The sequence below is a fragment of the Mustela nivalis genome, assembly GCF_964662115.1.
Source record: "Mustela nivalis genome assembly, chromosome: 6".
Lineage (NCBI taxonomy): Eukaryota > Metazoa > Chordata > Mammalia > Carnivora > Mustelidae > Mustela > Mustela nivalis.
Window position 1 is genome coordinate 77942711 of NC_139025.1, and position 12549 is coordinate 77955259.

The 12549-nt window shown below is 33.1% G+C and overlaps 3 protein-coding genes across 7 annotated transcripts in view; 2 read left to right on the forward strand and 1 right to left on the reverse strand.

Moving 5' to 3' along the window:
• The window catches only part of GABPB1 (GA binding protein transcription factor subunit beta 1), a 975210-nt gene that overhangs the window by 733001 nt on the left and 229660 nt on the right, over positions 1–12549 (forward strand). The window lies entirely within an intron of this gene.
• The window catches only part of FAM227B (family with sequence similarity 227 member B), a gene marked incomplete at its 3' end in the record, with an annotated part of 171152 nt that overhangs the window by 71574 nt on the left and 87029 nt on the right, over positions 1–12549 (forward strand). The gene's annotated exons all lie outside the window — the stretch shown is intronic.
• FGF7 (fibroblast growth factor 7) overlaps positions 6770–12549 on the reverse strand; it is a 51565-nt gene continuing 45785 nt past the window's right edge. For all 3 annotated transcript variants that reach the window (XM_082734829.1, XM_082734831.1, XM_082734830.1), the window contains exons 3-4: positions 9537–9640; positions 6770–7962 (exon numbers count right to left, since the gene is read on the reverse strand). In XM_082734829.1, coding sequence (XP_082590955.1) covers positions 7768–7962; positions 9537–9640 — 299 coding nt within the window. In that variant the 3' untranslated portion in view covers positions 6770–7767. The remainder of the gene's footprint in view (positions 7963–9536; positions 9641–12549) is intronic.

Consider the following 12549-nt stretch of genomic DNA (forward strand, 5'->3'; position numbering starts at 1 on the left):
CATGTTACCAAGCAACTTTAACCCACTGAGCCACCCAGGTGCCCCAACCAAGCAACTTTCTGAATACTGATTTAGCTTTTAAGATTATCTTCTGTGGTCTATCACAGGGTGACTGGCAAATGCCTCCCCCAGATACATTAATCTGTTGGTTGGTAGTAGTTGTCAGAGGTGAAGGATAGCATGAAAAAAAAAAAAAAGTGGATTCTCATTGTATTATGAAATACATTAACATTCTTTATTGAGAGACATGAAAAAGCCATGATAAGGTGAAGTGAATAACAAGGATTTGAATTCTTCTGAGAGATTTGGTCACTGATTTGAACAAAACAAGGTGGTATGTTTCTATGCATTTGTAACAATTACATTTGTATCTTCCTTAAATATTGGAATCGTGCTTTGTAGTGATGTACGCTCATTATTCTGTCACTGAATTGGAATTGGTTTTAACTGTTTATTTAGTGACTATTTACTGAGTGCTTATTCTATACCAGAGGCTTTCAAAGGTGCTTGGGATACATAAGTGAACAAAAACCCAAGATCATTTTCCTTATAAAACTTATGGGTTGGTGAGGAGAGACAGACCCTGGGATAAACACAGTGGACTAAGGAACTATAAAGTTTGTGTTGAGCAGTGAGAAGATTGAAGAGGTAAGGTAGAGCTAATTGTTTGACAGCTTTGGATGATATTTTAAAGAACTTAAATCCAATAGACAATATAGAACATGGATTCTTCATCTTGCAACTGACATAGCCAAAGTAGTATTTTAGGAAGATTGGGAATTAGGTAGCATCTGAGATGGGGAAGAACTTGAGACAGAAGAATGATTAAGGAACTATTGCTTAACTTTAGCCATGAGGTCATGAGGTTGTAGAAGGACCAAGAAAGAGATACATCTAAAGATGTCGAAAAAGAAGTTGCCTGGGTTTTGGTAAAGTAGAGACAAGAATAAAAGCTACTAAATTTTGAGTGTAAATATTAGAGAGAATGTTTATCTACTTCCACACACTGTTGGTTGGAGTATATATTTGGAAAAAGCTTTCTAAAAATCAGCTTTTCAATTTGCATTCTTACATGATTTTTTTTTGGTCTAATAATTTTATTTCTTGTAATAATCTTAAGAAAATAATCCGGGGTGCATGGTGGCTCAGTCAGTTACATGTCTGCTGTCTGCTTGGGTGTCATGGTCCCAGAGTCCTGGGATTGAGTTCTGCATCAGGAGGAGTCTGTTAGTCCCCCTCCCTCTCCCTCTCCCCCACCCCCATTTCTGTGTGCTTGCTCTCTCTCTCTCTCTTTCTCTCTCACTTGCTCGATTTCTCTCAAAGTCTTTGAAAAAAAGAAAATAATCAAAAATAGAAAGTATATAGCAAGGAGATTCATATTTCTGTTAGTGGAAAGTTTGAAACAACCAAAATAACCAATGATAGATCAATTAAAGAGAAGTAAAATAGAGGTCTTCTCATTTATCTAGGCTATCAGATTCATGAATTGATTGATTAATAGAAAAATTTTGTAAAATTGATATATGCATGCCTTCAATCTTTTTTTTTTTTACTTCAGACATAGCAATGTGCATTCATTTATCAGATTTTATGTGGGGCTATGAACTCTCTGAGTATGATTCTAATAATTATCATGCCCACTAAATATTGCCTACAGTGTACAGAGAATTCAATGATATCTGCCAAGGAATCTGCATGCATAATTCTGATTGTTGTTATTTTTCCCTGTTGTCTTGCCCACACCTAATTTAACATCTAAGTTTTTAATCACTGACCTTTTCCATTGCCACTCCATAGGCAACTCTAAAAACTCTGATTTTTGTCTTGAGTAATATGGGAAACAATTGCAGCTTTGAACAGAGTAATTGCATAATCTGAAATACAACTTAACAGAATCACTGTGGCTGCTCTGTTTGAAAAAGGACTGTGGTGTATGTGGGGATACCCTTTGCACAGTTTATACCCCATAATTGTCTGAATGCAAAGACAATTGTAGCTCTCTTTCTAGTGTTTGCATTTCCTTTTAGCCTCAAACATGAGTAGCAAAGATGTAAAGGCATCTAGGAAAACCAGGGATCCAAGAAGCACTGTAGACTTTGAAATCATATTGGAAAATATGGAATTAAGATGGGAAGCAACATAAGGCTTTTTCAGAGTCTTTAAGGAAGAAACAAAAATAAGAACCAGGTATAGGCCCTAAAGGGATTTCCTTTCTCACTCCCACCCCCACCCCCCATTTAGCCAATTAGTTCTCAAATGCATAGGTACCTTAGAATCTCCTGGGGTGCTTTAAAAATAGCACTGCCTGTGTCCCATCCTAGATACACTGATGCAATTGACCTGGGCTGGGGGCTAGGCCTCATTTTCTTAAAAAAAAAAAAAAAAAATCCCAGATGATTCCAATTTGCATCTAGCATTAAAATTGATTGTTTTTCAAGTCTTTTTAGGTCTTCTTATCTCACATGGTCATGTGCAACTTGTGATTGATTGCCTCTGCCATCTAGAACAAGACTCTATGGCTCAAGGAGGTTTCAGCTGGTATATATGATTTTACTCTCTTGAGGTAGGGAAGTGGAAGGCAGGATTATCATCAGATTGGGTCTGAAGGCTGGGTCACATCCTTCATATATAGGTAAAGTAATACTGTTAGTTTTCCAGCTATATTAGGAGTTCTAAAGAGGCACAGCTCAAGCTAATAGGCAGTCTAAACTGTGGTTCCAACTTTTTCTCAATTACCTTTGCAAGAATGGGTTATACAGTATCCCTCAGGAAGTATCAAGAATGTTGCCACAGAGAATATGCTTATTTTTCTCTGCTGAATGGCTCACCAAGAAAAGCTATGAATTATTCTTATTAGACCCTAAAGAATCCTTTCTTGTGGCAGTGACCTTAAAAAATCCCACTTACTATTTGTGTTAGGCAGCCTTTAAGATGGTATCTGATGATCCCTGCTTTTTGGTATTTATGCCTTTGTGTAATTTCCTTACCTTGTATAGGCAGAAGTAATGGGATATCACTCTCAATATTAGGTTCTAAAAAAACTGTGGCTTCCATTTTGGGCATTCTGTCTGGTTCCTTGCTGTGTAGGAAACAAACTTCCATGGTTTAAATAGTGCTATAGAGAGGCTCATGTGGTAAGAAAGTGATATTTTGAGCCAACAACCAGTGAGGACTCGAGGTGAATCCCTTTCTAAGCTAAGAATTGAAATAATAGATGTCCATAGCCCTGGCCAACACCTTGATTGTAGCCTTATGAGAGATTCTAACTAGAGAGTACTGGCCAACCCATGTCCAGTTTCCTGACCACATAAAACATGAGACAATAAATATTTGCTGGTTTAAGCCATTAAGTGTTAAGATAATTTGTTAAATAACAATCTATAACTCACACATGGCTGGATTTGTCAAGAAGAAAGTCCTGCCATCTGTAAGCTAAATATTATTATTTATCTCATATTTCAGTTATTGTAAGTTCTGGTAATAGGAAAGAAAATAAGTTTGTATAGATTCTCATAATTTCAATGATGAGGATGTGGAAACTGGAACCACATAATTATCAGGAAGTAAAAGGAACATGTAAGAAGAAATGTACTCAGGGGAGAGTAAATACAGGGATGTGGGGGAAGAGAGTTCGACTTTATTATTTTTTTTATTATTTTCTTTTTTAATTTTTATTTATTTTATTATTTTTTGCTTCCTGCCAAATCTCCTCAGCATAAGAGAAAGTGCATTTTCTTAACAAACCATTCAAAGTTAGAGGATGAATGGGAGTAAATATGGCCTGAAGGAACATCAACCTCATTGAAAGCAGCAGCTTTGTTGAATAAATATAGAAGTCAAACAAAGAGTAGCCTGACAACAATGCTGAAACAGTTATAAATTTTAATGAACTATTTCATATTAAGATGCACATTAAAAACTCAAATCATAGAGACCAATGAAGAGATACTCTCTGAAAACTGTTTCAGAGTGATCATAGAAATAGTCACAGCTAATAATCAATCATCTGATACCCACAAGTCAGTTACAGTGACCTGTATCTGTTCTGATAGATAAGTGGCATATTCTAATTGACCTGTAACCATTCATTCTGGTCATTAAATATTTTTAATATCATTCCTATTCCTAGTGAACTTTAGATAAAGTTTTTATTTTCTATGGCCATGTGTCATCTATGTGTAAAGTTGGATAATAAACGGTAGGTATCTCCTGTGTCTTATTCATGTCCAGGTATATGGCAATAGGGTAGTGATGTAAATGAAACTGCATGATAAGCCTTGTAAATCTTTCTGATGTATCACTTTTGTTTATTGGTGTAAATTTTATATTAGTGCAAACACAAATATATTATGAAATAAATTACAAAAATCACATGAGTTTTAAGAGAAAAAAGATTTTCAAGAAATTTTGTGTGCCACCTTTACATTATTCCCTAGACCCTCATTCTTTACTTCTACTATTATTGTTATTTCAGTAGACAATTTTGAGAGATACTGCTTTAGTGCATTTGTGGTTATAGAATTGCTTTTCCTACAGTTGGTCTTGTAGTCCATCTGTATGTTCTTTGTAACTCTAGAGAAACCGAGGAGCAAACTCTAAGAGTTAGAAACTAAGAATTTATCTCCAGCATCTCTTCTCTCTTATCATTAGGTCAATTTATAGCCAACTCAAAGGCTGATAATTTATACTATGGCTTTTTTTTTTTTTAACAAAAAAAATGTTTTAGTTCGCTAATTGCATTGAAAATGTCTTTTTATTCTATTGTTAGCAGTTTATATTCTTTCATTTAATTTTTTCCTTCCTTATTGGAAACCCATGAATTTAACTGATTTTCCCTTTCAAAGAACATTTTAGAAAAGATTACTCCACTTATATGGACATTTTGCTTGCTGTTCCCCATTTGTAAATAAAGGAGTACATGTAAGAGTAGAATAGGAAACAGGATTAGAAATTGAATCATCTCTTTCCTCCTCTTGAGTCAAATCATCACAGTATAGACTAATTATTGTATATGAAGTGAATTGCCAAAGCATACATTGCCTTTGCATACAAACATAAATATCATATCTCAATAAAAAAGAAATTGTTTTGAGAGAGAGAGCAAACATGAGGGGGTGGTGCCAGGGGCAAAGGGAGACAGAAAATCTTAAACAGGTTCCACACCCATCATGGAGCCTGATGTGTGGCTCCAATACCAACCCTGAGATCATGACCCAAGCCCAGATCAAGAGTTGGACCCAACCAACTGACCCATCCAGGCACCCCTCAATAGAAATTTTTTTAAAGAAGGAAACTACTAGCTAATAATCCTAATAATCTAACGGTATGAAATACATCCTAAGTGACCTAGACTTCGGTGACCTCTTTCTACCTAACCAGCTACTATGGATGTATCAAATCTCAGTTTCCTGGTCTACAGATGAATACAAGAGACCGTTTTAATATTCTAGAATTCTAAATGTATGTAACTAGTACTGATTTTATTTTCTAAAATTTGCATGATAAGTTTTTAAAGGGGGGGGGAGATAAAAAATGAATTAGAAGTGTTTTTAGAAACACTACCAGATTGGATTTACTACTAAATTTGGTGTGCTTAATTAGCTTTGCTGTGTAATTATATATATATATATATATATATATAGTCTCTGTTCAAATTTTATATCATCATGTTTTGCCCTAACTTTTAAAAATGAAGAAAGATTAGTCTTAGTCTGAATTTTCTTTAATAATCAAACATTGAATGAATTCATATAAAAATTGATTATGGTTAGACATTCTGCTAAGCACTAAGGAAAAACATAGTTTCTCCTCTACCCTTGATATTTTCACAAGACCTCAGCCATAGAAACCTGATCTAGGAACCTAGGCTAGGAAGGCCTATGAATTAGAGAGCAGTTCAGAATATCAATCATAGCATGTCCCAGAGTGTATCTGAGGAAGGGCAGTTCTTTCTAGCTTCCTGCCACTTGGACATATAGGTGAACTGCAAGAATATGAAATGAATCTGTTGTTCCTGTTGATTTAGTCTTTTTATTTAACTTTTGCCTATAAATGTTTTAGTCAATAATATTTATATAAAATAAAGGGACTTGATGAGGAATATTTTGAAATTAAAAGCACAACGATAAACATTCCAATAGTATCTAAATTTAATTAGATAAATGTTGGCCTCCAATTGGTAAACACATAAAGTGCTACCAAATCTGCCAATCAAAGAATTATGAAGTGAAGTTTATCTTTATCTTACAGATAAGCTTATTACCTGTAGCCTCACCTCAAGCTTTCGTGATATTCAGGTCCTCAAATCCCTAATTATATTTCCTTTTTGGGCATTTTGCTCTTGCCATCTATCAGGAAAAGAACTTTCCATGTGGCAATATTTTGAATGGCAGAAATTTCTAGACATTAGAAAATTACTAACTCTTAAGTATGCAAATTTTAAAAGTATGGCACTTTTCTACTCATGAACTCAAGCATATTCTAACTTTAAAATCCTTTAAGTTCTTGTATCTGCAGTGATTTTACTTATATGATCCAATCTAATTGACAACACTATGTGGCCAAATATATTTCACATTTTTGTATTGTTCCCTGTGCGACATCTATTGTAAGAATTGCTGCAGGCTGTCATTTTTGTCTGCCATCCAGGATTTGCTGGCCCACATGCTATATACTAGACTTGGTGTTGGTCATGAGGGGGAAGGGTAACTTGCTGTTGAGCCAGACAGTTTTGCTATTGCTTTAGAATTAAAAGCATATGAAACAGATACAGCTTATTAAGGTTTTTTTATAAATAACATAAACTTAAATAACAAAACAATAAAATTCAAATACAACTTAAAATAGAGTTTAATGCTATAACCACAGAGAAAAAGCATGATTACTTACGGGAAGAACATTATTAAAAGACATATTCCCAAATATGAATTATACAAAAGATTATGTTACTTGAAAAAAACTTAAAGATTTCTCAATTTTACTTTCAGGGATTATAAGATGTTATTTTGTGCCAAGTGAGATGAAATACAGTATTGTCATCATTATTGCTATTTTATATACAAGATTTTTGAAAATCTCCATTAAGCCATTATCCTTTCAGTTTGAGCAGCATTGTCTTGTTAATAGGTATAAGCATTTTCTAATATTATACTTTTGTAAAACTACCTATTTGATTCCATTCCATACTAGAATTCTTGAGAATATTCTTTCTTTTCCAATTAGAATTTAAGTGGATTATAATTTTTCACTAAAAAAACTTTCAAATACTGCTCATCTTCCATAGTTTGTATTGGCTTGATTATCTGACAAATCATTCCAGCAGCCTTTAGGTCTGACATATCTTTTATAACATCATCTGCATTATTATTATTATAGCAGCCATTTTATAAGCAGATAGGAATATTTAAATAATCATTACCAGATAATCAAATCTAACATACTCTTAAGGGTAAATTAATTTAAGAAAAACATTACTATTACTAACATCATGATTGTACAACCAGTTTTACAATTTTTTACAACTTTTAGTTACTAAATCTGATTTTTGTGTATATTTTTTTCAAATCTTTCTTTAATGCAGTCTCTTAAAATAAACATACATGCGCAAGTCCAGCTTGATCAGTTTTTCAGTAGTTTTCCAGCCTTTCTTGGTTACTTAAAAAAAAAAAAAAAACAAAGAAAGAAAGAAAAGAAAAGAGAAAAAGAAAGAAAACAGTCCACTTAAAGAAATCTCCCTGCTGGAACTGGTTTCTTATATACCATATATGATTATGTTATTGCCATAGGAAGAAAGTGGGCTGTTTTTTGTTCTTTCTTCGTTTTTTTCCCCCTTACAGGAACCCCCTTTTGATTTAAAGCAACAAACATTTCTCCTCCGCTGTGTGTCCATTTAGCTGATGCATATGTGTTGTAATGGTTTTCCAGAATTAATTCTTTGAAGTTGCAATCTTCATTGCATTCTTTCTGTTAAAACAACAAACAACATTATCCAGATTATTTTTAGAGGGACTCAAATAGTAAGCAGTAATATTTAGTAAAATTAAATCATATATGATCTTTTCTTTTTTTCAGTGGACCTACTGCAGTTTGTTAGATATAAATTAGCATTTGCAAAAAAATAGACATCTTAAAATTTTTTAAAAAGATAAAATGACACATATTTAGTTATGCAGCATATTTTCAAACATCTGACTTTTTGGCCATTAGTTGCTACTAATCTTTAGTGTTAGGATCTATTTCATTCTAAGTAGCAGTTCTCATATTACCATGCCCAAGTCAGTCATTCCCTAACTGATGAGACTTGATATGATTGGCAGAGCATCTGCCTCCCTCAATCAAAGGACATATTTCACACCTTTCTTCATTTACTACTATACTGCCTGCAATTGTGATAGAAAAATTAAGTTTATTTGTACAGTCATCCAACTATTCATTTGTTCAGTCATTCATTCAGTTAAACCTATATTATTATATAATAAGCCTGTGCCAGTTAATCATGATTGCTGGGCTGTGGGAATACAAACAAAAGTTGATTATATTTTTTTATGGTGGGATGAACTGTTACATATTTCACATTGTAATAAAGTCAGAACAACATGAATGCTCACAGTTCAAAGCCCAGGATTGTGAGATTGATGTTGATAAACAAATGTCTGAATATTTTTCCCAAGAATTTTCATGTCAGCAATGTACAGATTTGGTGAACTTTAACTAAAGAGCTTTAATATTCTCAGAATGAAATTTTATATATTAAGTATCTAAAATGCACATGGAATTTCGGAGATGGAAGTATCCTGGGAGGGCGGTTAATCCAACTCATTTCACAAATGAAGACATCCAAGCCTGGAGAGCTTAAGCAATTTGTCCGAGATCCTGCAAAAACAGTTTTTCTCAATGCTTGAATAGAAAGTGTTTTAATGAAGTCATTAAATTATATAATTGGAAAGAAATTAGTTTCACCTTTTCTTTTCAGAAAAGCAAGATGTTTTGTTTGGGGCACCTGGGTAGCTCAGTTTGTTAAAAGTAAAACTCTTGGTTTAGGCTTAGGTCATGATCTCAGCGTCATGGGATCAGGCCCATATTGGGCTCTGTGCTCAGTGTGGAGCCTGTGCTTAGTGTTCTCTCTCTCCCACTCCCTCTGCCTCTCCCTTGCCTCCTCTCTCTTTCTTCTCTTTCTCTTTCTGTCCCTCTCTAAAAAAAAAAAAAAGAAAGAAAGAAAGAGAAGAAAAGAAAAGGCAAAATATTTTGACAAAAAGAAGAATAAATGAAACAAGATGGGATTGGGAGGGAGACAAACCATAAGTGACTCTTAATCCCACAAAATAAACTGAGGGTTGCTGGGGGGGAGGGGGTTTGGGAGAAGGGGGTGGGATTATGGACATTGGGGAGGGTATGTGCTTTGGTGAGTGCTGTGAAGTGTGTAAACCTGGTGATTCACAGACCTGTACCCTGGGGATAAAAATATATGTTTATAAAAAATTAAAAATTAAAAAAAAATAAGTTCAAAAAATTAAGTCTAAACTATCAATTATCAATACCTTTGCATAGAGTTTTCCTTCCTTATTCATTGCAAGATAATATTCACTTTCCACCCCTTTGATTGCCACAATTCCAACTGCCACTGTCCTGATTTCCATGATATCTGCAAGAGATCACAGAAAGATAAGTCAGTTATTCACTCAGGTTTGCAGATTATCCAAGAATGACCATTTGTTCTTATCCTTTTTTCAGTTAAAAGTTATTAAAATTATAATCTGATTATTAACTCAGACTGAAGCCACGTACCCATAACACACAAACCCCAGAGTAGTCCTTATTAAATATGAAAGTGCAAACTATTGGTTTTTTTTAATAGAAAAAGATACCTGGATTCAAAGAAGTAGTAAATATTTAAATTTAGCTTTTCCTTCCCTAGAATTACATTTCTAATTTACTATAATAATCATCATGATAACAGCTAATGTTTATTGATCTTATACCACATTCTCAGAATTATTCCAAGGCTTCTATATATTAACTCACCTTCTTATCACCAAGGCTATGAAATAAGTACTCTAGTTATTCCAGTTTTATAGATCAAGGGGCCCACACATAGAGAAGTTTAATTTGTCCAAATTCTCTCAACTGGTAAATGGCAGAAGTGAAATTTGAATCCAGACAATCTGGATCTTAATCATTATATAATACTATGAAAGTATATAATAAGCTAACATTTTTACTTTTCTCTTAAACTTTATGTTAATAATCATTGCTAACAGAAAATCTTTTGAATTTACTGAAATTGAATAAAATTCATTTAAAGCAATTTTAAATGATGGTAATAGAACCTACTGAAATTAAATATTTTAAACTGATAATTGAGTTTTTGATATATGAAAAGACAATTTGAAACCAAATTATGGGGGTACCTATGTGGCTCAGTCAGTTAGGCATCCAACTCTTGGTTTCAGCTCAGGTCATGATTTCATGGGTCACGTGATAGAACCCCCAGGGTGGGGCTCCACATTCAGCATGGAATCTGCTTGAGATTCTCTCTCTCCACCCCTCCCCCACTGCTCTGCATGTGCTGTTTCTCTCTCTCAAATAATCAAATCTTTAAAAAATAAGTAAAATAAAACCAAATTATGAATCCTGCTCATATGATATTGTATAACTTTATACCTTTCTTGTTTTTAGTCTTTGTTGAAACTATTTTTATAAAACATGGTTACCATAAGAATACTAACCTGTTATTTATAACCTATTATCATTTATTATGTTTCTTTTCCTTAAGTGCTATATTTTAATGACTCACATAAATACAATAAAGTCTCAAGAAATTTTCAAAAACATTTAAAATTATTTAAAACATTTAAATGTAAGAATTAAAAGTTTAGTGAACCTTTTTAAATAACTGCTACTAATTATACTTTCAACATGAAGGTGCAGCCATGAGACATTCTCTTTCCTGTGCCTAACATAATGCAAAAAAAAAAAAAAAATTCCAAGTGAAAATTATCTGCATAAAATCAAGTCTCTAAAAGCTGTTTTCCAAAATATTTACTGAATTAAAGGAAAATCTGATTTTTTTATTTCATGGTTTTGCTTCGTCCTCTTATTTATTCTTTTTGCTTTAGTTTTCCTATCTGGAGAATAAAATTGAAACCCACTTCATCAGGATTAATATAGCCTGCTAATTTTTGTCATCTGTTTCACATATATGCTGCATATAGAGGCCCTTTTCCCAGTATACTATGCTTAGCACTAGCCAGAGGTCATCCAGTTGAGAGTTCTAGAGCTGCTCATAAAAACTGAGGTCTATGAAGGAAATGCAAAAAAATGAATAGCAATCTTTTTAAGTATTTACGAAGTATTGTCAGAATGTATAGAACCCTAGTGTAATTTGAGGACACAAATTAAGGAAAAGGGCTCTAATTTCTGAACTTCAGAAATTAATGTCAAGTATAAATAGCAAACATATCTTAATTAAAAGGAAAGAAAACCTTTTGATTCTGTTTGTATTTGAAGAATGTGGAGCATTAAAATTAGTTTTAGTCATGAAAATATTTTATATTCAATTCTAATAAATTATGAATGACTAATTCTAAATTTTCAGACCAACAAATCATTTGGTTTTAAATAGCACAATTTCTACTCCCTTTCTTACAATCAGGATAGGACTCAAGATGTAAACAATGACTTATGAATCGAATTATTAGGTGTCATTAAAAATTCAATAAACTATTTTATTAAATACCCCAATTTTACTAAAAGGTAGATGAAAAGTAGTCAAAGACCTCATAATAACTACTGGCATCAATGAATAAAATAATCTTAATTCTCAAGATTTTGGTCACAACTAAGCTATGCCTTTATAAGTAGTTGATAATAGCAATAATATGATTGAGAAACTATTGGATAATATATATTACCATTATCTCTCAATATTTTATGACCCTAGGAAGTCATAATAATAAGGAAATTCAAAATGAAAAACAATGAGAAGGAAAGAGAACCAAGAAACTATCTGTCCACGTGAAACCAAAGAATTCTCACTTTCTCAGTACATTCACAGAGTTCAGTGGTTCTACTTTTATCAATAGGGGAAGGTAATAAGTGTAAATAATAATTATGCTTCAATATGTGTCAATATCATTTTTGCTAGTAAAATTTAAGTCCTGCATATAATCATAATCAGACCAGAGCATTCTGACTTGCTACATCTTTTGAAGATTTCAGTATTGTGATCAGGGTGTGGTAATGATGAAATTCCAGGATGTAATTTTAGAGAGTAGATTAAAGAGGGAAGCAGTGGCAGAGGAGCACATGTGAGGATGCTTCAGGTGACACCTACAGATATTCTTCCCAGTGTTCAGAGTGTTCAATGTAAATATTAAATATTTAAAAAGTAAAATACATTATTACCATATATTTAGAAGTTTGATACATTCTGAAATGCTGTGATGCTATGCAAAATTATATTTTATTGTTAACAAACAATTTTGTCAGTCCTACACATCAAGCACAGCTAGAATTTCATTGTAGATTTAGATCACACAGTGGTTTGTATAT